Source organism: Doryrhamphus excisus, linkage group LG17 (genome assembly GCF_037039965.1).
Source record: "Doryrhamphus excisus strain RoL-2023G ecotype Guam linkage group LG17, RoL_Dexc_Guam_v1.1, whole genome shotgun sequence".
In the NCBI taxonomy this organism is placed as follows: Eukaryota; Metazoa; Chordata; class Actinopteri; order Syngnathiformes; family Syngnathidae; genus Doryrhamphus; species Doryrhamphus excisus.
The window spans coordinates 3,744,875-3,772,668 of record NC_136373.1 but is presented as its reverse complement, the minus strand read 5'-3'; the positions used below and the strand labels follow the sequence as shown (position 1 = coordinate 3,772,668).

At 46.3% G+C, this 27,794-nt stretch overlaps 1 protein-coding gene across 1 annotated transcript; it reads right to left on the bottom strand.

Moving 5' to 3' along the window:
* Window positions 1–291: 291 nt before the first annotated feature.
* Window positions 292–25,942, bottom strand: plxna3 (plexin A3). The gene is made up of 38 exons (XM_058084203.2): window positions 25,698–25,942; window positions 19,043–19,425; window positions 18,771–18,961; window positions 16,921–17,468; window positions 16,691–16,855; window positions 16,424–16,606; window positions 12,042–12,182; window positions 11,859–11,959; window positions 9,879–10,002; window positions 9,653–9,803; window positions 9,474–9,573; window positions 9,067–9,181; window positions 8,227–8,427; window positions 7,653–7,749; window positions 7,398–7,588; window positions 7,168–7,316; window positions 6,838–6,958; window positions 6,617–6,753; window positions 6,378–6,548; window positions 6,204–6,297; window positions 5,946–6,065; window positions 5,758–5,877; window positions 5,547–5,690; window positions 5,235–5,469; window positions 5,009–5,151; window positions 4,482–4,637; window positions 4,307–4,407; window positions 4,161–4,227; window positions 3,935–4,081; window positions 3,709–3,868; window positions 3,339–3,442; window positions 3,172–3,268; window positions 3,011–3,088; window positions 2,819–2,931; window positions 2,559–2,728; window positions 2,267–2,479; window positions 1,914–2,064; window positions 292–1,837 (listed from the first exon to the last, which is right to left on the bottom strand). Exons 2-38 carry the CDS (start codon window positions 19,351–19,353, stop codon window positions 1,745–1,747), a joined length of 5,703 nt encoding a protein of 1,900 aa, XP_057940186.2. The 5' UTR covers window positions 19,354–19,425; window positions 25,698–25,942; the 3' UTR covers window positions 292–1,744.
* Window positions 25,943–27,794: the final 1,852 nt, after the last annotated feature.

Genomic DNA, 27,794 nt, shown 5'->3' with positions numbered 1-27,794 from the left:
TTTATTAAACATGGAAGTGGTCATGTGACCGGCTGCCACCCAATCATAAATGATGCAGAAGATGGACGGGCTGGGCTGTTGCTGGGCGGATTAACCCCAAGACTAGCTAATATTTCAGTGGATTTTTTTTCTGCAGGATGTGAAGGTCTTTCAAAATAAAGCTCTCCTCTCGAACACAGCATGTATCAATCACAGCGCCTTCGCAGAAATTTGTCATACTCACTGCTTAAGGCTACAGGAGGCTAAAGATGATGTGATAGTGGGTGTGCTGTCACAACTAATGAGCCGAGAGACAAGTGAGGCATTGTTTACACTTCAGTGATGATGTCACAGTGTACAAACAAAAGGCGATGGCAATGTAGAAAAAAAAGACACAGGCTATTACATGAAGCAAGTCGTCATGGTTACACTTCAAAGTCAAACATGTTTTCATTTTCAATGTTTTTGATGACATCATGGACAAGTGTCAATGTCCTGCAGTGGCGACTCTGCCTCACGTTTTTTTTCCCCCAATGAGGCGAAGCCGCAACACAATCTAATGTAGACGTCTGCTCGACTGATTGGCTGCTGCTATGATACAGTCACAACAAGTCTGCAGAAGAGGGAAGGGCTACTCCACCCCTCAATTCATGTCCAGTGGGCGGGGCCGAACAAATCCCATCGTCAGCTCCGCACTTCCTCTACAGTCAAGTGTCTGACGTCAAGTGTCAAGGTCAAACACTGGCTGGTTGGCACCCATAATAAATAAAAGTGTAAACAATAAATAAAACCAAATAAAACAATAAATACCCTTTAAATGTGTGTGTATGTGTGTTTTGATGAGTTGTGACGTCACTAATTACACCTGACCCCGCCCACTTCCCACAAGCATCTTCAGTCTGCTGCACGCACACGCACGCACACACACACACACACACACACACACACACAATCTAATGGGTGGTTTTGGTGTGGACAAGCCAAAATTTCCACATAAAAGACATTCGTCCCCACAGTAAAGGTGGCACGTCAAGGGCTGCGCCACAACATACACACACATACGCGCACACACACACACACACACACACACACACACACACACACACAGTGGTGTTGGTCCAGTAGTGGCTTTCCTTCCCTTCCTGTCCAAGAACCAACCATAAGCTTCCTTGACTCGTGTAAACGTTATTGTTTTGTTTTGTTTTCTTTGAGTCCAATTGAGCTTTGATCTTTGATCTCTGCTTTGGTCCAAGTCCGGTCCTGCTCTGCTGGTCCCGGTCTTTCCATGGCACTGGTTGCTGGGCACAGTATTCGCATCATGGCGGATGATGTCCCGCCTGAAAGGGGTGAGGGGGGGGCGGGTCGAGATGGCGCTGGAATGTTCCGAAAAGGGGCACCGCAGTCTAGATCGGTCAGGCAGTAAACACGTACAAGGTCTGCTGGCCAATCACTGAGCAGCATAGTTGACCATTGAGGGCTGCTGGGGGCTGTGGGGGGGTGGGCGTGTCAAATGGGCAGGGTTTATACTGTAGACGCAATCAGCAGGCGTGATTGTCCACTTCCTGGTTGGTGCTCATTTATGGCCAATGGTGAGGGTTTAGACTGATGCCGCACCCCCCGCGAGGCCCCAGACGATTGGGTGCCAGCCCAGCGCTCAAGTGGCTCCATGATGGATTGGCAAATAAATAACACGTTGATTGATTGATTGGTGCAGTTCAGAAAAAAGGCCCCGCCCCCAAGCCCAGTGTCCAATGAGCTGGTCTCCTCAGCTTCCCGACATCAAGTTGATGGCTTGTTCCAATTTGTGACGCAGTTTGTGTTTGCGACAGTAGGCGTCACGATCCAGGGCCGTCACAACCTGCACACGACAACGCCGTCAGTTCAGGAAAACTGAGCACCGATGCTCAGTGCAGTTGCTCGAGAACGGCACTCACCTCTTCTTTGTACTTGTTGATGTAGAAGTAAAGCTCACTGAGCGCGCTCAGCGTGTTAAACTCGCTGCCGTGGAGACGGGACTGCTCCACCAGGTAAGCGTCCATGTCCTGGTCGCTGATGCTTGGCATTTTAGCGATGTCTCTGTAATACCTGCGAGAGACACACAAAACACTCGGCTTAGCATGCTAGCTACCGCTAATATTTTGTTGTCTTTTTCCCTAAAATTATTCACAGAAGAACATTAATTCCACTTGGAAATGACAGATTTATGTTCCTTCTTTTATGGTTTGGTTTCAGTTTATATCCCCATCTGTGGATCGTTCGATATATTAGCGTTAGATATATTAGCTACCTCTCCACCCAGCTCTTGTAGTTGGGGATGTCCTTTGCGTAGAGCAGCTTATTGGACGGGGAGTCTTTCCCAAGTCTGTGTTCGGATGTGGAACAGGAGTCCATGAAGGTCTGAGCGACAACCGACAGGCACGCGTCTGTGATGCTACTTTTGTGGATGTCGAACACAAACTGCGGGTTCTTGATGACGTTGACCCAGAACCTGAGAGGAAGGCTAGACATGTGGACAGGAGACAATGTTTATTATAGCTTTATACGGTCAAGGTGACGCAGCCAGTGTAGTCCAGTCGTACCAGTTGCTCTTCCAGGTGTGCCGCACGTCCGGGTCGCTGATCTGGCGTTTGTCGGCCTGCTCGTCCAGGAAGTCGAACATGTATTTGATGGCCAAAGGTAGAGCGGAGCCGCGGTGGGCCGTGCTGAAGACGGTCTCAAAAAGGTCATCCACAAATTTCTGCAGTGTCCCCTGGTGGTGAAGGAGAAGAGGGCAGCGTGTCAGTCACAGTCACTTCAATGTTTTGTGTATCTTTTGTGTGTGTGTGTGTGTGTGTAAGACCTTGGTGGCCAACAGACGCGTCAGGTAGATCTCGGACACCATCTTGCTACCTCGGTCTCCTTCTCGCTGGTCGCTGTGCTCGTGGTTCTTGACCAGGTGCCACAGTTTTGTTCCTGAAACACACAAAAGGTTAAGTGTATGACTGACACCACACACATCAGCACACTATAAGCGTCGCAAGATGGCGGCTACCTGTCTCCTGGTCTGGAGTGATCATGGGCGCTCTGGACCTCAGACTGTCAGGACTACTGGACGTGCGCAGTAGCGACTCTGCACACACAAAAAGCACAATGTTACTTACATAATAGTGTGTATGCTTGTGTGTGTGTGTGTGTGTGTGTGTGTGTGTGTACCGTATCTGCTGAGCGATCTCGTGAAAGTGAAGCTGTTAGCGATGTTATACGCAGAAACCTGCTTCTGGACCAACGCCACCAGGGAGCCGTCTGTCACCTTGTAATACACATCGACAAGTTCATCTCCCGTGGAGGCGGACGTCGACGGTCACATGACAAGGGCGTACCTGATAGTGAGCCAGAGTGTTGAGCCTCTTCCAGTCGCTCTCGATCTTGGTGGTCACGTCTTCGTCCTGCAGGATGATCCTCGTCAGGCGGCCTTGACGCCACTCTAAATGCACAAACACGTTAGTTAATGTTAATAATAAAGATCGACCGATATGTTTTTTTTCCGGCCGATGGACGATATTTGTGGCCTATGCTGCTTTTGCTCCCTCAATTTATATGAAAAAATTACAAGGATAACAAATATTACAGGTCTCAAGTTTAAACAAATATTTCACATTTAAACAGTATTATCAATTTTAAAAGGAGTAAAAATACCCCCCCGTCTTTCTTAGATGAACTTTTGAAGGTCACGTGAGAGGAGGAATTTACCAAGGTCCATGTCATCAGCCTGAAGTCGCTGTGAGAAGGGAATTCCTTTGTAGACGGCGTCCAGAAGCTTGTCTTTGACCTGCGTCACCGTGTCACAGTTCAGCACCTTGACTGGCACCTCCGTGCCAGCCTCGCCCTCCGGAGGGATGCACATCAAGGTCTAAGGACGATGGCGTCATGAGTGGACAGACACTTCTGTGTGTGTGTGTGTGTGTGTGTGCATTACCAGCTGCTTGTAGTCAATCTGCTGCCTGATGAGTTTGTCCTCGCTCAAAGAGTAACGAGCTTCGCCTGTGATGGCATCAATGGGACCCTTCTCCATCTGCTGCTTGATGGCGCAGTACAACATGAACAGAGGCTCCCCTGCACATTCCTGATTTGAGGGGGGGGGGCAAAGTAAAAGGAGTCAAACATGGCATCCTTCTTTCTACCTTCATGAGTACAAAGGTCACCTTGAGGAATCGATACAAGAGGAAGGTGAACCAGTTGGTCAGCATCTTTTCAGCCACAGACTCCGTCCTGTGGAGGACAAGGTCATAGGTCACAGAGGGGGGTCATTTCACACAAGACAGCTCAGGGTGAAAAGTCGTTCACGGACCTCCTCAGCAGCAGTTTGGGATGATTCCGGTTCTCCAAGTTCTTCTCAATCAGGTCAGCCAGCAGTTGCTTGAGCACCACCGTGGCGTACTCCATGCGACCCTGACGGAAAGCCATAGAACGTTAGCGTATACCGCGACCCTTAGCCGCCGTTAGCAGACAGACCGGACTGGTACCTGCAGCGCGGCCATTAGCAGTGAGGCCACGTTCCCACGGTCGCGCATGGAGAAGGACCGCTGAGCCTCCAGCGTGTGGATGAAGGTCAACAGGAACATTTTGTTGTTGAGGAGCTGACTGAAAAGTCGCAGGGCTTTCTCCACGTTGGCTGGAGACTGAACACACACACACACACACTTAAATCAATACAAGGTCTTCAGTCCCAAAACCAGCTTGATCTGATCCAAATGCAAATATATGTGAAAAATGTACTATTGTTGCCATAGCAACCCATACTGACTGGTGTGGATGCTACAGATGTGAAATATGTATTTGATCCCCTAACTAACCAGCTAGCATTCTGATCTTCACAGTCCAGTTATGTCCCTTAGTCCCACCCCTTTAGGGAAGTACTCCTAATCTCAACGTTCCACCACCACGGACAAGAAGACCATAATGGTCTGGGTGACAAGACCAACAGCAAGACCACTATTATTATAATGCAGAAACTTCAAAATCAAATTCCTATTTTCCATATGTGACATACATCCAGCTCCTTGAGTACGGGGTGTTCTTCTATTCCAGGGAACATGACTCTCATGGTATACGTGCGATATTCCAAGAAGGGAATCTTGACTCCATCCATGTCATTGGTCAGCTCCTGAATGTCAGTCTGCAGCTCAGCAAACGCTACACAACAAACACACAAACAGATGAATACCGATACACACACACACACACACACAGCGATGATTGCGTGTTGGCGCACGTACCCTCCTTGCACTCTAGCGCCACCCTGCTTTCGAGGTTGTCCATCTGCAGCTGGAGACGTTTTAGCGTGCGGTCAGCGTCGCGGGTCTTTCTCTTGTATGCTATGAGGACAGCGATGATGGCCACCAGCAGCACGCCGCCGCCAGCTCCGATGCCGATGATCGCGGGCAATGTGAGAGCGCTGTCCGAATAAATGTGCAGCATTCCCGGGGAGAATTCCAGACCTCCCACCAGTATCTACGAGACCACAGCTAGGCGTCAGAGCCGAGCGTAGACAACGTTGAATGACAAGTGAAGGGGCGGGGTTAACTCACCACCACACGTTGCTCCCCGGTCAGCTCCGGCGAATCACAGAGAAGCTGATGTTCCGAAACCGTCAACAAGCATGGAGACTCTCCAATGAGGACTGTGTAGTTGAGGCGGCTGTTGCCAGGAGCAGGTGGGACCAGGTTCTTTCCCTGCACGAGCACAAAGTTCAAAGATGTCCTGGCCTTCCCAGTCTTACCTTCCTCTGCCGTTTCGCACCTTGAGGATGATGGGAGAACCTGGCTTGACCTCCAGAATCCCAGAGGTCCCCAGAGAGTCAAAGATGGGGTTGGGGTAGTGTGTGAAGGGGGTAGAGTTAAGAACCAGCAGAGAGGACACCTGCAGGCCAAAATGTAAATTTGAGTCAGTAAAGACAAAAATATAATCGAAACGGACTCAAACATCACCTGATCCAAGATGAAGCCAAACTCATCAGCACGCAGCGCTCCCTCTGGTGGCTTTGTTTTGCCGAATACCAGCCCGGGAGCCAAACATGTCATGGCGCTGTCGTTGACCACGGTGCAGAACTGCTCGACAGAAAGAGGACCGACTTAGGATGGGAAATTAGCCACATTATAAAAGTAGCTTGCTGCTGGCCCAGCATCAACAAGCTAAGGTGGCTAATCTATTAGCACACAGGACCTGAGGAAACTTCAAAATCTTACATTGTTGGTCTCCACGCCGCCATATTTTGCTCTGATTTTGGGCTCCTGGATGGTGAGCAGATTGGTTCCTGTAACTGTTATCACTGTGCTGCCACTGTACACACGCACACACACACAAAACACAGTTGGGAGTAGTGCTCTGATTGGTGGACAGTGAAAGTGGGTGTGGCCTACTTGAGAATAGTCCAGTTGGGTTCAATGGCAGTGATGGTGGGGTCCTCCGTGTAAAGGTATTTGGTCTCCGAGCTGGTCACTTCTGCCTTGTCAATCATCAAGCGGATAGGGGCTGGTCCTACTCCAGATGGGGAGGTGGGAGTAATGCAGACTACCTCTCGATTGGTGCGTCTGGACAAGGAAGAAGAGCAATTTTTGACTTTGACTGCAATTAATTAATCTCATGTCTGTGAACTCACTTGACAAAGAGACACTCGTCCTTGTCTATGAAGACGGACACACTGCTGCCGGCGTCCAAGTTCCGACCCTTCACCGTCAGTCTGGTTCCCCCAGAAACTGGACCCCTCTCTGGACCAACACTACTGAAACTTGGACTCTGTGTAAACACATCAAGATTGTCCTCTGGTACTTTGGACAACAAGTAAAAAAAACCCAAACAAACACAAAGTCCAAGCCTTACCACAAAGGCATACGTCTGAGTGGACATGGTGCGGTACTCTGCACTGCACACGCCGATACACAGCTCCACAGAACCGCCTGGAGAATGAGGCAGCAACGCCTCCGCCATGTCACACACCACCCTGCATGCACATACAGTCAGATAGCATCTCCCAAAGGGACACAAACGCACCAAGACTGTCATAAGACTGTCAGCACAAGGCTAAGTGAAAACAACATAATGAGCTCGCTAAGGGCTGATCTGCATTCATGAAGCATGTCCTACTTAGACCTCCAGCTAGACCTTGGAGATACTGGAAGGACTTAAGCCAGGAGAAGAAGACACACTAACCTCTCGGCGCTGACATACAGCGAAGGGACGGGGTTACAGCGCACACCGGCCACCTGAACGTGCGTAATCTCCTTCACCTGCAGGCCCAGGTTCTCCCCCTCAATGGTCACGAGGGTGCCTCCCTCACGAGGGCCCGTCAGTGGCGAGATCTGCGGGATTCCATATTAAAAAAGGTGAGCGCAGAGCAGGGGGCGTCTGCTTATGAGGCGTGCACACGGTAGCGCTCCTACCTTGGTGATGCGAGGGTGGCTGCAACGCACGTTGTGGCGTCCGTGGTGCATCCAGCTGTGTTCGGGCGCCGCGCAGTGCTGACGCAGCACGCACTTCCTATTTTCGCCACACCAGCCGCATTCGAAGGAGGGCGGGGCTTTCAGGCACTGACCGCAACTGGAGCGCTGTGCCTCGCACTTGTACAATAACGCTAAAAACACACACAAGACAACGGCGGTGACGCAACAGTCCGTATATAGCTCAAAGAGCCTTACCTTTCATGGACACCGGCTTGTCAATCAAGAAGTCTCCATCCCAGACAATGTTGAAGTCCACCGGAAGGTCAGCGGCCTCTGTACCCTCGTACCAGTACTGGAACGAGAGAATACTCGTAAAGCAAACAGGACAATGGTGTCATAGACATACATACAAGTACTCAACGAATCAAAAATACAATATATTTCATAATAGCTCTTTGCATGTGTGTCTAACGCATTTATTTCCCATTAAAGTCTTCCAGCTGAGCCCCCCCCCCACACACACACACACACACAATCTGTACTGTAAACCTCCTGGTCAGTGATGGCGTGAGATCATGTGACACTGCATGTTCATATTGGCTCTGATGTCACACATGAAAACCGAGCATGTGTTGTCTCTATGGTAACCTTGCTCTGTTGCCATGGTAACATAAGTGGACATGTATTTATATACAGAAAGGCCATACTGCAAAAAAGGGCTGGCCAAATAAAATAATAAACCCATAAATAAAAATAAAAATAAAAATAAAAATAAAAATAAAAATAAAAATAAAAATAAAAATAATTATGCTGAACAGGGTAGTCTCACCGAGGTGTTCTGACACTGAATGCAGGACGAGTTGAAGCGGACCGCTGGCACGCGTTGGACTTTTCCTTGAATGTGAAATACACACTCATAGTTCTTCTGTCCCGACTGAGGTTGAGGAAGGTTACGGGCTCGCAACGTGATTGGACGAACCAGACCGGCCGGAACCAAGATGTCTGACGTGGGTACGATCTGAGGACAGCCCTGCGAATAGGAAAATCACATAATCAACAACATGGCCGACTCATGACACATTGCACTTTGCTGCACAACAATATTAGGACAGGAGACGTGACAGAGACAGTGAGGACAGTTAAACGGACTATGAGGCCATTTAGAGACCCGGTGGGGAAATTTAGTCACATGGGAAGGACATTTGGACACACAATGAGGACATTTAGCGACATCGTAAAGACACCGATTTCCACAATAAGGACATTCATCCATCCATTTTCTATGCCACTTATCCTCATTAGGGTCACCCTGGACTGGCCGCCAGCCAATCAGGGCAAACAATCATTCCCACTCTAATTCATACGTATGGACAATACCTTGGACTCAGACAAATGTCTTTCACAACAGCCGCTAGATCTAAGCTTGGTGACTTCCCATAACAGAAAACACAGACACACACACAAGCACACTCCCACAGTGGAGTGAAAGCTTCATTAACAAGAGCATCGCCACAGTAATTAATTGCTTTGTGGCTGACAGGAAGCCCATTAGCGCCGCAGGAAGTGGACCAGAGCACAGTCTGCTGTACTAACTGGGGGGGAGGCTATATAAAAGCAAGAGTCTCATCGCATCGTCTAGTGAACGTGCTCAGTGTGAAAGAAGATTTACCTGGGAGGTGCTGACCCGCCCCTCCAGGAAGGAGCAGTCCTCCAGATTGTTGGTGCATATATGACGATATTTGCACCAATGACATGGAAACATGCTGCTGACACAGGATGTGCACCTGCAACACAGGAAGTCGGGAGAACATGTTAATATTTTTGGTGTGAAAAATGACATTGAAAGGCCCTATGTTAGATGTGTGTCCAATGTTGACTTTTGTTGGGGTTTTATCACTAAAAACAGTTTCTTTCCGGCATCTGGGGACGCCCCCTCTGTAGTACTGTGCTCAATATGTTGTTTTATTAAATGAGTACTTTCATTTCGTTATTGTTTTCAGTGTCAATGAGCACTTTAAGACCGAAGAGGATGCAAGGACAGAGGAGACTCTGTGGACACGGGGACGACAGGCTTACGAGTTGAGCACGGAGCAATTGTAGAAGGTCAGATTGGTGCTGATGAAGTTGCGTCCCGTCTCACTGGATCGAAGACTGAGTTGGATGTCTCGTTTCTCTCCTAAGGACACAATATTGTCTTATTAGTGTATGTGTGTTGCACGTGTGTGCATGACGAGTACAACACGTGTGTGTATTACCGTAGGAATGTGCCGGCAGGTCTCTTAGCGTCGGGGAAGTGCACGTCACCTGATCTTTGCCCACAACCTCTGCCGGGGTTTCGCTGATGTCCTCGAAGACGCAGGACACGCCCCCGGACAGCATAGGCACATTGTGCACGTGTATGGTCAGCTGCGGACAATGAAGTGACTCAATGATATTTCTCTCGGTTGATTGACAGAGGAGCCTGAATGCCACTGTACGTACCTGCGTGGCGGGTGCGGTGACGGACATGTTGCTAGGGGTAACGGAGATGTTGACACACTGCTCCAGCTGGGAATTGAAGTGCTGAGGCTCTGCCCACTTTTGACATGCTTCCTGTCTGGAACATCTGCGGGGGTCACATGACCACCGATTATGATGTTGGCCCAGAATAGACAAAAATCAATAGATGCTTGACGACTTCAGTTGAAAAAAACAAGCAAAGTGCTTTTATATTGAAGGGCAACTTGCTTGATGTTACAGTAAAGAGGAAACGCCTCCACCTGGACTTCAAACATCAAACAGGACCACACACTGTGTGTGTGTGTGTGTGTGTGTGTGTGTGTGTGTGTGTGTGTGTGTGTCTTCCCATGAGGCCTCATTAACGTTTCTATAAATGCTCACACACACACACCCGCGCGCAAGCACACACCCACCAATCAGAAGCGAGTGTCAGAACACCTTTAGTGGTTTAGTGTGAAAGAAAACAAAAATGATTTCTAGTCAAATACACTCAGTGCTACTGTATCACTTCCCAAAGCTGGCTTTGCATTCCCGATCAGTGTCTCGGGATTGACAGAACATGAAAGTGGGAGTGACCAGGATGGATAGGATCAGGAAGGAGTACATCAGAGGGACATTACATGTTAGAGGCCTTGGAGATAAAGTCAGAGAGGCCAGACTGAGATGGTTGGGACATGTCCAGAGGAGAGAGAGTGAATGTATTGGTAGAAGGATGCTGCCAGGTAGGAGGCGTAGAGGAAGACCAAAGAGGAGGTTTACAGATGTAGTGAAGGAGGACATGAGGGTAGTTGGTGTGAGAGAGACAGATGCAGAAGACAGGGTTGGATGGAGAAAAAAAAAAATATGATTCTGTATATTGTATATTTTGTATTTTCATTTTTAATCGATGTGTCTGCATCTACTTCACCAAAACAAATTCCTCGTATGTGTTTGATCAATAAACAATGATTCTGATTCTCATGAAAGGGGTAGCAGGAAGCCTGCCGTCACATCAAGGGGGAGTCTCTTGTGTCAATTTCAGCCTATTTTGCGACGTGCAACACGGCGGTGCTTTCAGCTGGAGTGATTTATATAACACCTCACTGTGCACCAAACACATGTCAAATGTCTAAATTGTTTTTTCCAAAACCTTTAACTTCATTCATTGATTCACTCATACAATGTGCATATTAAGCCTTCAGCAATATAATAATAACAATAATAATAATATAAATAATAATGATAATAAGGTGGGCTGTACAGCGGACATGTGGTTAGCATGCAGACCTCACAGCTAGGAGACCAGGGTTCAATTCCACCCTCGGGTACTCCAGTTTCCTCCCACATTCCAAAAACATGCTAGGTTAATTGGCGACTCCAAATTGTCCATAGGTATGAATGTGAGTGTGAATGGTTGTTTGTCTATATGTGCCCTGTGATTGGCTGGCCACCTGTCCAGGGTGTACCCCGCCTCTCACCCGAAGACAGCTGGGATAGGCTCCAGCACCCTCCACGACCCTCATGAGGATAAGCGGTAGAAAATGAATGAATGATTAAATAAGGCTGCACGGTAGCGAGTGGTTAGCGCGCAGACCTCACAGCTAGGAGACCTGGGTTCAATTCCACCCTCGGCCATCTCTGTGTGGAGTTTGCATGTTCTCCCCATGAATGCGTGGGTTTTCTCCGGCTTCCTCCCACATTCCAAAAACATGCTAGGTTAGTTAATTAATTAAAAAAAAATTATTTAATTTATGTGCCCTGTGATTGGCTGGCCACCAGTCCAAGGTGTACCTTTGCCTCCTGCCAAAAGACAGCTGGGATAGGCTCTGGCGACCCTCATGAGGATAAGCAGTAGAAAATGAATAATAATAAATACATTTTAGCATTTGAATGTTAATTTGAAAACACTTTAATATGCAATTTATCAATAAATACGATTCTGGTACCCGATTCAGGAGTATGAGCCAGGTGTACATGTCTTACTTGTTGTAGAGGACACACCATCCACAATGCGGGTCTCCTGAGGACAGACAGTCGGAACAAGACTGATACTGCTCACATGTCTCCACAGGAAATCTGCTCACCTAAAAAAGCAACACACCACGGTCGACCACGTGTCACACACACACACATTTTGGCTGTGTACTTATGAGTGTGTGTACATACCTGTCTGTCACTGAGCAGGTAGATGTACAACTGGTCTGGACTAAACATCATGTCTCTCAGGATGGGTTTCCCTTCCACTACGGCCACCGTCTCATACAGCAAAGCATTGTTGGAAGGCGGCGGGACTCCATCCACGCGGATCTGAAACACACACACACACGGCATGAACACACATGTACACATATACAGTATGTATCATCATGTTCATGACTCAGAAGCACCCACCTACCCCGTGACCCAAAAAAACAACACTGAGAAGGAAGGGGAGGGGTTCAGGGGGAGCTTGTGAGGAGGGAAACACCGACAGGTAAGAGGAAGTAGTGTGTGTAGTCGCCAGTGTGTTCATTAGCTGTACACTTGGACTTAATTAGAGCTGATGAGTTACACCCCCCCTCCAGACACACACACACACACACACACACACACAGATAGTGAGCAGCATGGGGGTGGGGGTGTCGTGAAAGTAGGGCACTGCAGCAGACTTGAACACCCCCACCCCCCTCCCCTCACACACACACACACCACAGTGGTGAAGATGTTATTTAAAGCAGCTGACATGATTCAGGAAATCACCTTTGGAGGCGTGGATGTGGAATCTAACCCTAACCACACACTGACCTTTAACCTCTCACCCTGAGACAATTTGTCTACAGTCAGTGTGTGTGTGTGTGTCTCCATCTCACTTCCTGTGATGCCATGATGATGTCCCTCTGTCACAGCCCCACCCACTTCTGTCATGAATAGAACCAAATTGGCGATGGTATTACATGTTGAGGCCCCTCCCACTTTAACAGCGACGTTAACTCATTCACCAAAGACTTTTTTTTTTCAACCAAAGACATTTATACCAACCATTTACACCACACACAATAAATTAAAACAGTTTTGTCGGGAAGCAAAAAAGAAATACAGCTGGAATAGGTGCAGATTCTGGAAAATCTGAAAAGCTTTCCGTCTGGGTTATTGTGTGTAGCTGCTCTACAGGATATCACAACTCGAAAAATGAGCATAAAAGGTCCCCTTTAAGGTTTTGCATGGAACTTTCCACAACAAATGCAATAAGGGCTTTTATGATACTTACATATATGCTTCTTATCGCTTATTCTAGTTTGTGACTCAGGTCGCAGTGTCGTTCGATTCATAGTAGTATTGAACGTTTTGATACAGATACATATATCGTAGTACCCCTGGCGGCCTTTTTCCGCCTTTTGCATGTTGTCGTCTTCATTTGAAACCTCATGTTTTTAAATATGATGTTGCTGTCGAAACGCAACCTGAGATACTATTACACTATCGCACTAGGTGATGATGTTGCCATGGCAACACAGCTGATGTCTTTGATCTGCTAATGATGCACTGAAGTGTGTGTGTGTATGTATACAGGCGCATATAACCAATGTGTTACTGGCTGACGTGTTACAGCAGCAGTGAAGCACACACACACACACACACACACACACACACACACACAGTGCACTCAGGTTTCATGGCAGCTGTTCCTGTGACTGGTGAGTCTGTAATGTGCACAAATGTGCATTAGTCTTCCCTACATTAATTAATAAATCATACAGTTTTTGTGGTAAAATATGGCCTATTAGTCAAATGAACTAAAATATAAATTTAAGGCATTCAGAAAATGCATTGAAAGATGCGATGCTATGTCACTTAGCGACACTGGTCGACAAGTGACATAATGTTACTGTAACAACAACAACAACCATACAGGCTACTGTTGTAGCTGTACGTCCGCTAAAACCGAACTCTGAATACCTAACATCACTTCCTGTCCGCACATCTGGAATGCATTTATTGCAACGCACATGAGTATCAGTCTTTTTTTATGTCTTAAATGGCTTATTTTCTCTGATCCATCGACAATATTGAGTAGATATTAAGGTTATACATGGAAGATCATAAACAGGATTTCTGAGGTCCAACTAATATAAAAATATTTGATTTATGAATAATGAAATTCACCCAGCACAGTCGGGTCTGGAAGCAACCAATCCGCATAGACAAGAGATTACCGTAGTTATCAAGCAAGTCATTCACAACTTGCCCATTTTCTCATGGACCACACGGAGGATGGATGGAAATAAACACAAAATTGTGTGTGAATTAAGATGGCTCACACACACACTATTCATTGACAACTCAGAGCCTGAGGGAGGAAGACGAGAAGGAGGTAGAGGAAGACCAGAGAGGGGTGACATCGGGGTATGTGTGTTGGGGGCTGTTAAGCTTATTAGCCCATTCCCATCCCCCAATGCACGCATACAATGGACAATAGTGAGACCACCAACTGATGCTATTCACCCTTCAGTCACACAACATCATTTTTTTCTTTGCATTGTGCCTATTTTATTCAATAAGCAGGAATTACCTTGCTAACTTATCATCGAAAAAAAGTATATATACTTTTTAAATATATACAAAACTGCTACGTCACACGGAAAGATTTACAGCTTCTCCATGTTGTTTCGAAGCATTCCAGTCTAAACTTTTATGATGAACTCCATCGCTCCTTCCTTAACCCACCATTGACCGCTTTTATGGTCGCCATGGTGACGTATGGAGAGACAGAACATGATCGCATGTGAAGAGTCTTCGGGTCTCTTTGGGAGCTGACACATCCACTAATTCTTCCATCGTCTCCACGGCAACAGCATAATAATTAATCCTCGTCTGTATGTGTGCGTGCGCACACGCACGTGCGTGCGTGCGTGCGTGTGGATGTTTCGGCAGGGAATTCGAGGAACGCTAAGTTATGCACTTATTGAGGCACGATCGCACACATACACACACACACACACACACACACACACACAGACAATGGGAACAGGACGCATCACTTAAGAGACAAAGATGTTTCTGTCAAACACAAACCGCACACACACGCACACAAACACACACAGGGTTTGTTTCTTGAGGGAAAACTAGCATAGATGACAAACATGAGAATATCTTTAAAAATGTTCAACTGCATCATCAGTTGCGCCTTGTTTTTTTATTTACCTACCTCGCTAGCTAGCTATGTGATGTAATATGATGCTATTGTCACGATCACGTACATACACGCTAGTGTATAAAGTCGTAGCGGAAGCTAACAATTTACCAACAATAAATCTCTCTCTCACACACACACACAAACACAAGTTGCGTTCATTTCATCATCTTTGCTCATTTTCCCCTCTCTGTCCGTCTTAAAATCCATAAACATTGTCCCCAAGGACACACAAACACAGTCGTAAAAGTGTGTGGTCTGAATGGGAAAACTAAGCATTTCGTGCTGCGAGTGCGAGTGTGTGTGTGCGTGTGGTCAGTTGGGTTGACACACCCAGTCTAAATGTGTACACGGGAGGAAATACACACTGGAACTGTACTGTGACTGCCACACGGTAGCACGGGCTGATAGCGCCGCTGTGCTAATGTTAGCTTAGCAGAGAGAAGGGAAAATCTTTGCAAGCTCGTTAAATCATGCAAATGTAATGGGACTGCTGTTGTCATGGGGACGAGGGAAGCTGCTGATGTTTAATTGTTCAAGTATTGTCTGTGTGTGTGTGTGTGTGGTCAGCACAGCGTGTCTCCTCTCTACCCCGTGTTTGTTTTGAAAAAAAACGAGCACACACGCAAACCCTCTGGACCAATCAGCACACAGTGGAGTAGAAGCGCTTTCACTATCTTGACATCAAGTACATGAACGGGGGCTGCACGGTGGACGAGTGCAGGCCTCACAGCTAGGAGACCCGAGTTCAATTCCACTCTCGGCCATGTCTGTGTGGAGTTTGCATGTTCTCCCCGTGCATGCGTGGGTTTTCTCCGGGTACTCCGGTTTCCTCAAATATTCCAAAAACATGCTAGGTTAATTAATTAGCGACTCCAAATTGTCCATAGGTATGAATGAGAGTGTGAATGGTTGTTTGTCTATATGTGCCCTGTGATTGGCTGGCGAACAGAAAATGAATGAATGAATGAATCAACTACATGAACGCTATTTAAACCTGACATGATGTCACATGTGACATTTGTGGAGCTTGATTCCCTTTGAGCAAGGCATTTACACATGACATTGTAAAGCAGGAGTGTCTAAAGTGACAAAATAAAAGTGTTGTGAATTTGTTGTTATATATAATATTATTGTTGTCAATAATAATATAATAATAATAATTTGTTTGTTGAAACATCTTAGCATATATTGACCTACACTGGATTAGGTTTAGTATCTTTAATGTACAAATTCTATCCATCCATTTTTCTGTGTGTGGCCCTGCTGTAATGTGCCCACAAGTGTGCTGGACCCAGTGCAGAGGTCAAAGTTCAACACAAAGTCATTGATGTCAAATAACATCAATCATCATCTCCATCATTCAAAGAGCTCTTACCTTCTTGAGTTGGCCACTGCGCGTCCCCACGAAAACCACCGTGTGCTCGCCGTACGTGTAGGCCGCCACTGCGCCCATGCCCTCCGTGCGGTCCTCGAACAACGGGCTGCCCTCGATGACTCGCAGACCGCCAAGTGGCTGATTTAACACCAGACCGCAGAAGTCATCTCCGATCTGCTTGGGCTGTGAAGACGATGATTGTTTCCTGAGTGACTCAACAAGTGATAGTGGGATGTGCAGAGGCGATACCCGGGTCACGTGACTCACTGTATGAATGCAGGGCAGCTCCTTGTTGAGTAACCACGGTAACGAAAGTCGTCCCTCGCCGCGATAACACGAGCGTATTCTCTCCCTCATGGCCAGGTTGATGTCATGAAGTGTGAAGAGACACAAGAGCGTCTCTCTGGGCGGGTTGGAGCGGTTCTTCTGACCCTGAACGCACCACAAGCCCACATAAGAGCGGTCATCATTGAAGAGGGAGGTCAAAGGTCGCTCACCTGGGAGAAGATGACAAACAGCACGTCGTCGTCCTCCGACAGGCCAAGCGCCTGAGCTAAGCGTCGTCCCGGTTTCTGCTTGTAAGCGGCCTGGACCAGTCGGTATTCCACACCATCCTTGGTGCATCCCAGAGGAAATTCCACATACGAATAGAATTCCGTGTCGTTGGAGCACATTCTCACAATCTTGGAGGTGAAGAATTTCTCTCCGCCGGCGTCCATCTGCGTCAGCTGCGTGTCCAGCTGCAGCGTCAGGAAGTAGACGTAGGTGCGGCTGGAGAAGCCGTACACGTAATAGATGTCGAACGCCGGGTAGAGGGACAGCGTGTCCGACGGGATCTTGATCTGAGATGAGACAAACTCGTCCTGGTAGACCAGCGAGAACATGTTGACGCTCTCCTCGTCGGCTACCAACTTCCTGCTGGACAGCGTCGGAAAGTACTCTGATTTTCCGTCGATGGCGGCGCCGATGAAGAGACGGCTGCCGTCCTTGGCTGGTTTCTTCTTCTTGGGGTCGCTTGTCCAGTCGTCCTCGCCGACAACCACACCTGGAGAGCGAGATTGCGGTTACCATGGTGATGCTAACACCGTACATCTCAATGCCTCAAGCTAGTAATACTACCTATTAGTGCTAGTACTGTGTTGATAGTTTTGAAAAGTTAATGCTAGGTTATCAATAATGCCTCGCACGTGTATTAATTAGGGATCGACAGATATGGTTTTTTTCGGGCCGATGCCGATACCGATTTTTTTCCATCACCCTTAGTCGATGGCCGATTTTGCTTGGGCCGATACTGCTTTTTGCTGCCTCAATTTACATGAAAAAATGACAATGATAACAAATATTACAGGTCTCAAGTATAAACAAATATTTATTTAAATGTAAACTGAACACATTAGGATTCAGCTTTCTTCAACACACATTTAAACGACATTATCAACTTTAAAAGGAATAAATATAATAACGATATGCAAAACATTTCTGTCGTAGTTTAAGTTTATCTAGCATCGATGTGATGACTGCTCCTCCGCAGTGTGACGCACAAAAGTCGAACACGTACCCTTTGTTGTGATTCACCACTGTTTTGCGCAGTGGGAGGGGTACCGCGACTGCATGTGTTTGTAGGGGTCCTCCGGCAACACAAAGCTGCCCGGCGGATGCCTGCCTGTAAATCATGCGGCGGAAAAATACATCGGCGAACCCACGCGCGTATCGGCCGATACCGATTCAAGTAAAGAACGCAAATATCGGCCCGATATATCGGTCGGTCGATCATTAGTATTGATGAATAGTTGGTCAACTTTGAGATTCCACAAGCTACCAGGAAAACAACAGGACAGACCGAAGGATAGCAGCAGACCCAAATAAGGTATTACATTTATCATCAGGGCGGCACGGCGGTTCTAGTGGTTAGCGCACAGACCTCACAGCTAGGAGGACCAGGGTTCGATTCCACCCTCGGCCATCTCTGTGTGGAGTTTGTATGTTCTGCATGCGTGGGTTTTCTCCGGGTACTCCGGTTTCCTCCCACATTCCAAAAACATGCTAGGTTAATTAGCGACTCCAAATTGTACATAGGTATGAATGCGAGTGTGAGTGTCTATATGTGCCCTGTGATTGGCTGGCGACCAGTCCAGGGTGTACCCCGCCTCTCGCCCGAAGACAGCTGGGATAGGCTCCAGCACCCCCTGCGACCCTCGTGAGGAAAAGCGGAAGAAAATGAATGAATGAATGTTATCATCAATAACCTCTTAATACGTGATAACATCTTGTATATAAAAAGATAAAAAATGGGGGTGTTGAAGCGGGCCCGCCCATTTGACACGAACGAGGGAGAAGACCCGCCCACCTGCCATCCCGTCAGCCTCCCTGGCACCAGAGAGATAGTGCTCCTTGCGGTGGTGAGGCTCCCCCAGTTTGAAGAGGTCCTCCAAGCGAAGAAACTGACAGACGCCCTGCCAGATGGAGCCGCATGCCACCAGTCTGTTCCCGGTGTAGTCCACCAGGAGCAGCTTGTTCACGTTGTCCAGCGACTCCAAGCTGTCCACACACACACACACATACAAAGGTAAGAAGACAGACAGCAGAGACAGTTAGGCAAGACAATGAGGCGAGACACACCGGTGAGCGCAGGCCCTGACGCTGGGTGGGGGGTAACACTTAGCGTTGTCCTCCACCGGTCCGGTCATGTGACTCCTCAGCTCGGTCAGGTTGGCCGACAGTTTGAGGACCCGGTTGACGGCTCCGACAAAAACCTCACCCGTCCTCTTGTGGACGGTCAGGTGGGTGAGGGAGGTGTCAAACACTTGGTACACCGCTCTGCCACCTGCCGCCACCAGGGGGGGAGGAGGCGCCGCCGGAGCGGAGAGGAGGGGGGGAGAGAGCAGGAGGAGTGAGAGGTAGGAGAAGAGGAAGGGAAGAGAAGCAAACATGGCGGGAAGCGGAGGAGGGTGGAAAGAGGAGGTGCTGTCCACAGGTGAATGAAGAGTGTCAGCAGGTCATGGCTGCAAAAAAAAAAGAAAGATGGCTGCCATTAGTCAAGTGTGTTTACAAAAGGACATGTGCCGCATGTTTTTCCCATCATGCACCAACATAATTACCACACACATGTTTTTTTATATATACACCAGTATAGAGTCTTCCAATGATAATAAAATTACTTTACCAGTATCAATTATAAACGTAAACAATACATTAAATTAATGAAATGCCGTCATTGTGAGAAGGAGGAACGTTCCATGTAGGGAAGCATTTACTAGACGGACCGTTCAATATAAACACTAAACCGCCTCTTTCCGAACTAAAATGGTTGAAATGGTGATAAACACCGGCGAATGTTAGCATCACGCCATAGAGTGAATTGAAGCTAGCAGCGTTAGCTTTGTTTAGCATGCTAGCGTGGTTGCGTGCATGAGTATATCTTCACCGCTTTAATGTGAGGGCCATTTCATAATGCGGGATGACAGTGTGCAAGTTATAAGCGAAGACAGGAAGCACATTATAACTTGGATATACTACCGGCCTTCAAAATAAAAGCGCCGTCAGCCGTTTAACTGTGTAAATAACAGTGTCATAAAAAATATCTACATATGCAGATGGAAATTCATGGGTGACGACATCCTCCTTAATTATAAGCACCGGTATTACAGTTTGTTGGAGATTTTTAGGCAATGTGTGCAGAAGCTGACATCCCATAAGAAAAGTTAGCTAGTTTGTTACCAATAAATAAATGCTGTCTTCACATATGCATGATGATGGATGGTCAAGTGAAACTGAGGAGCGCCTCAAGAAAACACACACACACAGATCCATCTGTCGACCCCTCCCCTCTGGTGGGCCCCCATAGCTCAGCAGGCTAATTAGCTAATGTGCTGATCTTTCACTACTTCTATAGGTTGCTGTGTGTGTGTGTGTGCAGTCATGGTTACTACTGGAGTAAATCTTTATTAGAGCGACATGGTGGATTCCGTGTCATTAGCCGCTAATCATCTTGATTGCAATGGAAGTCAATGCACGGGACGCTGACACATGCTAAGTCGCATTAAAACATTACAAAGAAAAAGCTATAAGATGTAATGTTAAATGATATTGTCGGCCTTTTTATTTGCATTAATTTTGACATTTCATATGTCCCGGACTACTTTGAATTTATTCTTGTTGTGTTTTAGTAAACTAAAAAAAAAGTGAAGAATATCAAAAGTGGCTCCATGGAAAATGGTGACATTCCCGACATTAGCAAAGCAGTTAGCACATGAACTAGCAGCACAATATCCAAGTGAGAAAATGCATGCTTTTGAAAACAGTTAAAAATATTTTTGTAATCAAAACAACAGGCTGGTCATCACACTTGACAATCATTGCAAATGTTTTCTGCGATTATATCGCTCACTGTCTGCTCTAACACCAAACATCTTATTTGCCCTAGCAAGTGCCTTAGAAAAACAGATCCAACCTTTTTTTTTTGTTATTCATAATTTTATGAAAAAAAAACTGAACTGTGGTAACTGGGTCTTGGAAGCATGAATATTTTCCACTTTCCATACTTGAATCAAATCAAATTTCGTCCTTTTCCATACTTGCATCGGAACACTGGTTTGCCAGCCAGAAAACACACATGTGACCTGATTGGTCAGTACAAAGATAAGTGGGCGGGGACAAAAAGACACCAGACTGGCTGCACCAACATGTCCATTTTTCCTTTTTCCTCTTGTCACCAACTTTGAACATCCCAGAACATTCCTGCTGGTGCAAAACGATGTCTGACAACAACTGATGATGATCACCATGGAATCAACCCCGTTATTTGTTCCCTACCACTCCCGTGCTCTGATTGGCTGTCACACTCGACAGCTAACCAAGTCAATTAGGATCATGAGGCTCAAGCGGTAATGTGGGAAGAAAAGCAGACTAAAAAGATACAGGCCAACATTTATACAGTCATCCAACTGGCAAACGACGGTTGCTATGGCATCAGCAGCAAAGGGAGTGGCTAAGTGTGTGTGTGTGTGTGTGTGTGTGTGTGTGTGTGTGTGTGTGTGTACCAGCCAAAAAAAAAAACTGTTTGACCTTGGTTTTATTACTAACCCATAAAGACATAAAATCATAATACATCTCCCACCATCCAGCTACTTCATAACACACATAAAAAACACACAACGGTGCTGGAGGTCAGAGGTCATCAAGGACGGAAGCGAAGGGGGCCAAGTGATTGTTTCCTTTTGGTTGTTGAGCTCATCCTGTCTGAATGTGTGTGTGTGTGTCTGAGACACACAAAATAGGTCGGATAGCATGGATGACAACATGAACAATATACTGTATGTACATGAAATACAGAACTATATGCTAAATACACAACAGGAGGAGCGTAGGAACGTACGTCAACACTAACATATGACAACCATCCTCCAATCCCTCCCCTCCATTGGCTCAGTGCTTCCATAGTAAATCCTCGTCTACCTCAAAGAACTCATCCTTCAGCAAAATTCATCCCGCAATCTCCGCTCCAAAAACAGCAACCTCCTCCATATCCACACCACTAAGCTCCATGGTAGATTTAGGCTTTCTGCTCAGCCGCTCAACCGCCTCTGGAACTTCCTGATCATTTCGAGGCTTAAAAAAAAAATTAACAATGAAAAGCACCAGATGTGTATTCTATTATAATAATACTAACCTTTGACCCCTGAGCTACCTGCAGCACTTGAGGTCAGTTCCAGCCGCACACACGCACAATCGATATTCCATGATAAATGCAGTGACATATTTCCAGTAATAACATCCTGAGGAAGATTCCCCAGAGCAGACGGAGGAAATGTCATTAGCAACACACACACACACACACACACACACACACACAGGTTAACCATGTGTAAATGAAACAGAATGATGTCACAGGTGGTGTCATCAACCCACATTTGTGGAGTTGATTGATTTTCATTTTTCCGTAAGCATAACTGGCAGGTTCAAAGCTTCGTGCAAAACATTACCACCGTGACAGAGGTTACTCAAGGTCAAGATATACACATGTTCCTTATATACAGTATAATGTGCGTACATCAGTAAATGCAGCGGTACATTGTGTGCATATCACCACAGTACACTGTACAAGTATATACTGTATCAGTACTTTATGTGCATTAGTATCTATACAGTACTAAATGTGTATCATATTTATAGTAGGAGTATTGCAATATTTTACCTTACAACGGATTACTAATATGCTTTGCTGTGTATTCATTCATTCATTTTCTACCGCTTTTCCTCACAAGGGTTGTGGGGGGTGCTGGAGCCTATCCCAGCTGTCTTCGGGCGAGAGGCGGGGTACACCCTGGACTGGTGGCCAGCCAATCACAGGGCACATATAGACAAACAACCATTCACACTCACATTCATACCTATGGACAATTTGGAGTCGCTAATTAACCTAGCATGTTTTTGGAATGTGGGAGGAAACCGGCGTACCCGGAGAAAACCCACGCATGCATGGGGAGAACATGCAAACTCCACACAGAGATGGCCGAGGGTGGAATTGAACCCTGGTCTCCTAGCTGTGAGGTCTGCGTGCTAACCACTCTACCACCGTGCCACCTATTTGCTGTGTATAGATTTTTAAAATGATTAAAATATGGCCGCCTGACTCCTTTTTCACCGTTCCTGAATCCCGGACGAAAATCGGCCAATCAAAACAGAATTCACATTTAAACATGGAATCTCACAGGAAGTGACATAATGTGAATGAAATGATGTCATCACGAGGAGAAGGAACTTTGGTGTGGGGAAGTATTTCCCCGGCGGACCGCTCAATTGTGTCAGGTAAATTAATTATGGATATAAACAAACAAGTCTACAACAATGAATGACTAATGTTATTTGAATCAAGTGCAACCAAGACTTCTGGTTGAATTAATGAATGACATAACAGGTTGGATTAAATCAAGGCTGTGATTAATTAACTCTGAGCTGGGGTATACTATGGCTAGTTGGGAAGACGTTTCTCCAACATAGGGCGTTGCCATCTTGTACTGACTTCATGTTATGTTGTACATTTAATGCTTTAGTAGCATGATAATCCAAGGAAAGATGTAGGTGTTCTATTCTGTTGGTAGATGAAGAAAACCTTGCAATCGCAAAGTGTGAAATATACAAACATGGGATCTTATGCTTATGGACATGCCCTCTCGCCACGATTTCACACAGAAAGCTCTGCCAGCGTTTTGTAAGAAGATACTGAGGGCCTTTATTTTCTTATTTGTTTACATTCCTGCTGGGTATTTTAAGTAGAGGTAGGAGACCCCCCTGGGGCATCTCAGTGTGGAGTTGGCATGTTCTTCCCGTGCATGTGTGGGTTTTCTCCGAGTACTCCGGTTTCCTCCAACATTCCAAGGTTAATAGGTTAATTGGCGACTCCAAATTGTCCATAGGTATGAATGTGAGTGTGAATGGTTGTTTGTCTATATGAAGACAGCTTGACGGTGACTGAGGTGAGTCCAAGGAAATAGGTGCAGATTCTGGAAGATCTAGAAAGTTTTCTGTGCTGGTTATTGTGTGTAGCTGCTCTATAGGAGTCCAAGGTATTTGTGCATAGGTATGAATGTGAGTGTGAATGGTTGTTTGTCTATATGTGCCCTGTGATTGGCTGGCCACCAGTCCAGGGTGTACCCCGCCTCTCGCCCGAAGACAGCTGGGATCGGCTCCAGCAGGTATAGAAAATTGGAAATGGTACTCAAGTCCAAATTATTTATTTTCTTACTTGATAGTTCAAGCTATCTCAGTTAGCGCCTCCGTTAAAGTGTTAAATGTTATAATAAGGTCAATAAAAATAATACGGTGATCGAGTGGTTAGAGCGCAGGTGGGAGACCCGAGTTCAATTCCACCCTCGCCCATTTCTGTGTGGAGTTTGCATGTTCTCCCCGTGCATGCGTGTGTTTTCTTCCGGTTTTCTCCCACATTCCAAAAACATGCTAGGTTAATTAGCAACTCCAAATTGTCCATAGATATGAATGTGAGTGTGAATGGTTGTTTGTCTATATGTCCTCTGTGATTGGCTGGCCACCAGTCCACGGTGAGAATAAGCGGTAGAAAATGAATAAGTGAATGAAAAATAATATTGGATCAGTTTTGTCGCTCTTTATTTTTTTAATGTATTAGACGTATCCAATCAGGTCTCGGTATTGGCCTAGAGGGATCACTGTATACATACAGTACATGCTAACATTAGCGTGGCCTGTTGCTGCCCCGAGTGTCCCTGCTTTCTTACCTGACCAGCAATGTCTATTGTTTACATCTGTACTGCGGAAAGATCTACATTGCTGCTATCACTACTTTTTTTTTTAAACATAATTACCATAAAAAACAAAACAACATTCATTCATTCAAAGATCATATCAGACATTTTGGTGAGGATCTGGATAAAGATGCAGATTAGGACACTAAGGTATTAATAGACTCATCAGTAGTATTTGGTCACTTCTTATTGTAGTAAACATATCAAATGGCAACAACACTGTCAATAAGTATTAATATGTATACATACAGTACATATCACATGACATCATCAATAAGGAAACCAATCATGCCTTTGCTTCCTTTCCTGTGGATTCAAATCTGGTGCTGTTTGGGACTCTAGGGTATGGTCTAAGCGCTTATCGTGATTGTTTGGACACTTTGTGTAATTCATATTAGAAACAACATATGGCATCATCAGCCATAACTATTGATTATTAGATATAATTGCATCACGTTTGAGGATGACATCATCACATCAGACCATCCATCAATTCAATCATGCCTTTGCTTCCTTTTCTACAGCTCAATTGATCATCGTATTGGTAATTATTAGGGTTATTTATTACATGGATTATAGATGAGATTAGTGACGTCAGATGTGATCAAGCACTGTATCGATGACGTATTGATTGGTTGAGTGATTGATCTGCTAGGTTTCAATCATCACATGCGGATGGACGAAGGAGGCCACCGTTCCTTGGACGACCCGCCACCCCCCCCTTTGTTCTTCTTTAATGGATCGGCGTCTGGATTCCCTCCCCTTTTCCTCCCCCAACACACACGGACGCTAATACGCATGTAAAGGCCTCATTCACGTCCTTCTTTTTTTTGGGGAGGGGGGGTCCCCGCGTGTCGTGGGTCTACAGCGAGCCGCCCCACCTGGACGTCCACTCCCTTCTCTCCAACCCCCCCCCAAAAAAAACACACTCGACAAACCCCCACCCCCCCTCCAAGCAACCGCACCCCCACCCCCACGAGTGCTCGTGCACCTACCTGCAAGGAGTCAGGATGGACAAAAATCAATCCAAGGAGTCTCATTAAGGCGGCGGGAAAGCAGCCGGTACCAGAACCAGAAGTCCTGTATCTTTCTGTATGCCGAGCGCCTTCGGTACTTAGTGGTACCGGTACCACACGACGAATAAATCCACGGGAGAAATGACACGAATCGAACACAACCTGCCTCGTTTTAATGTGTGTGTGTATGTGTGTGTGCGCGCGCGCTCGTCCCCGTCTGGACACTACCACCTTGTGGTGTATGGACGGGGAGAATACAGACGGCACCGCCATTACTACTGTATAAAATAGCCTCAAATAAATATAAGTTATTTTATAAACGTGTGATATGTATAATGTGACATTTAATTTAATCGCTGACGTCTGGTGTGCTAACTTACCGTAAAATGTACAAAGTGATGCTTTTAAGCTAAACGAATACCCCCCCCTCCAGAGAACTGTGTGTGTGAGTTGGTACGCTCCATCCAGAATCTGCTGTTTTTCTCTTTTAAGCAGATGTGGAGAAACTGAGACAGGGACAGACAGACAGACAGACAGCGACAAACAAACGGGCAGACAGGGAAAGACAGATAGACCGAGTAAAACGGAAAAAGAGAGAGCGTTGGTGTAACACATTCAATGGAAACCGGCAACATGGACGACATTACACACACTGCTGCATCACACATTCACCACTACAGTCATGATAATGAATTGGACATTTCTACCAAAGAAAAATTGAAGAAATGTTGTATATTTTTGTGTCAGTGAACAATATCAAGGTGTGTTTGTTCCATAGAACAACAGCATGAACGGAGTGAGCTCTTTTAGTCAAGCTCTTGTCTTCTCTGTCTCTATCAATGAAGACTGTGTCACATGGTGCCAACCAGCAGAACCAGAAACATTCCTCAGTGGAGGCCCAGGCCCAAAATAACGACGGCTGGGTGTCGTCTGCTTTTTGGGTCGGGACCACTTTTGATGTGTAACATTTAAACCTGTAATCAAACCTCTGTGAGACGCCGCTGGACCGCTCCACTTCCCCCCCTGTCATTTTCTTAATTGAACACACTTGATGTTTTCATCTCTTTCTCTCACACATACACACACGCGCACGCACACGCACAATGTGTGTCCCCACAAATGCAAAAGACGAGAAGAGACCCACACACACACAAGGAGTCGAGCTGGAGAGGAGGAAAGGAAAGTAGGAAGCAAGGAGAGGAAAAAAAAGAAGTTATTATTGAAGAAGCATGATGGCGCCCTCTAGCGGCTACTCACTGAATCCTCACGCACAGGTATCAAACCTGTGAACTTTTCTCCATTCGGATGGCAGCCAGCGGTGGCGATGAGGTTGTTGCCATGGTTACCAACGAGCCGCGCTTTGACCTGATTGTTAAAACGCAACAACCATGAGGTAGGATTTTAAAAGAGAGCTGCTCTGTTGCCTGGCAACAAGCTCTCTCGGTTTTCTTTTTTTACTGAAAAAGGAATTAAATCTTTTTTTTTTTTTTTTTTTTTGCTAGTCAGTACTTTATCTATGGACATAAACCCAAACCCTGTTTCGGCACTACTTGCTAAGCTAAACCTCATACTCGATACTCAAGGTACTTAGATGTTCACAGTTCGCATGTAACGTCAGAAATTAACCACTTGTCCACTGTGCAGCTCAGTGACATTTATACATTTTCATTCATTCATTTTCTACCACTTATCCTCACGAGGGTCGCAGGGGATGCTGGAGCCTATCCCAGCTGTCTTCGGGCGAGAGGCGGGGTACACCCTGGACTGGTGGCCAGCCAATCACAGGGCACATATAGACAAACAACCATTCACACTCACATTCATACCTATGGACAATTTGGAGTCGCCAATTAACCTAGCATGTTTTTGGAATGTGAACCGGAGTATCCGGAGAAAACCTCAGAGATGGCCGAGGGTGGAATTGAACCCTGGTCTCCTAGCTGTGAGGTCTGCGTGCTAACCACTCAACCGCCGTGCAGCCCTGCTCCCAATTTGCTTTCTTAATTCTTAAATCTAGTTTCTCCGACCCGTATCAATCCTTGTTGTCATCGAGTTGGGTCTTTTTGGTTTTATGAT

Bases quoted from the DNA above. Each gene is read 5' to 3' on its own strand.
- plxna3 (XM_058084203.2), bottom strand. From the start codon at position 19,353: ATGTTTGCTTCTCTTCCCTTCCTCTTCTCCTACCTCTCACTCCTCCTG. The intron at 17,469-18,770 runs GTGGGCGGGTCT...CTCGCTCTCCAG, and splicing joins GGAGGCTGACGGGATGGCAG to GTGTGGTTGTCGGCGAGGAC. The intron at 4,408-4,481 runs GTACCAGTCCGG...GCTTTCCGTCAG, and splicing joins TGCTAATGGCCGCGCTGCAG to GGTCGCATGGAGTACGCCAC.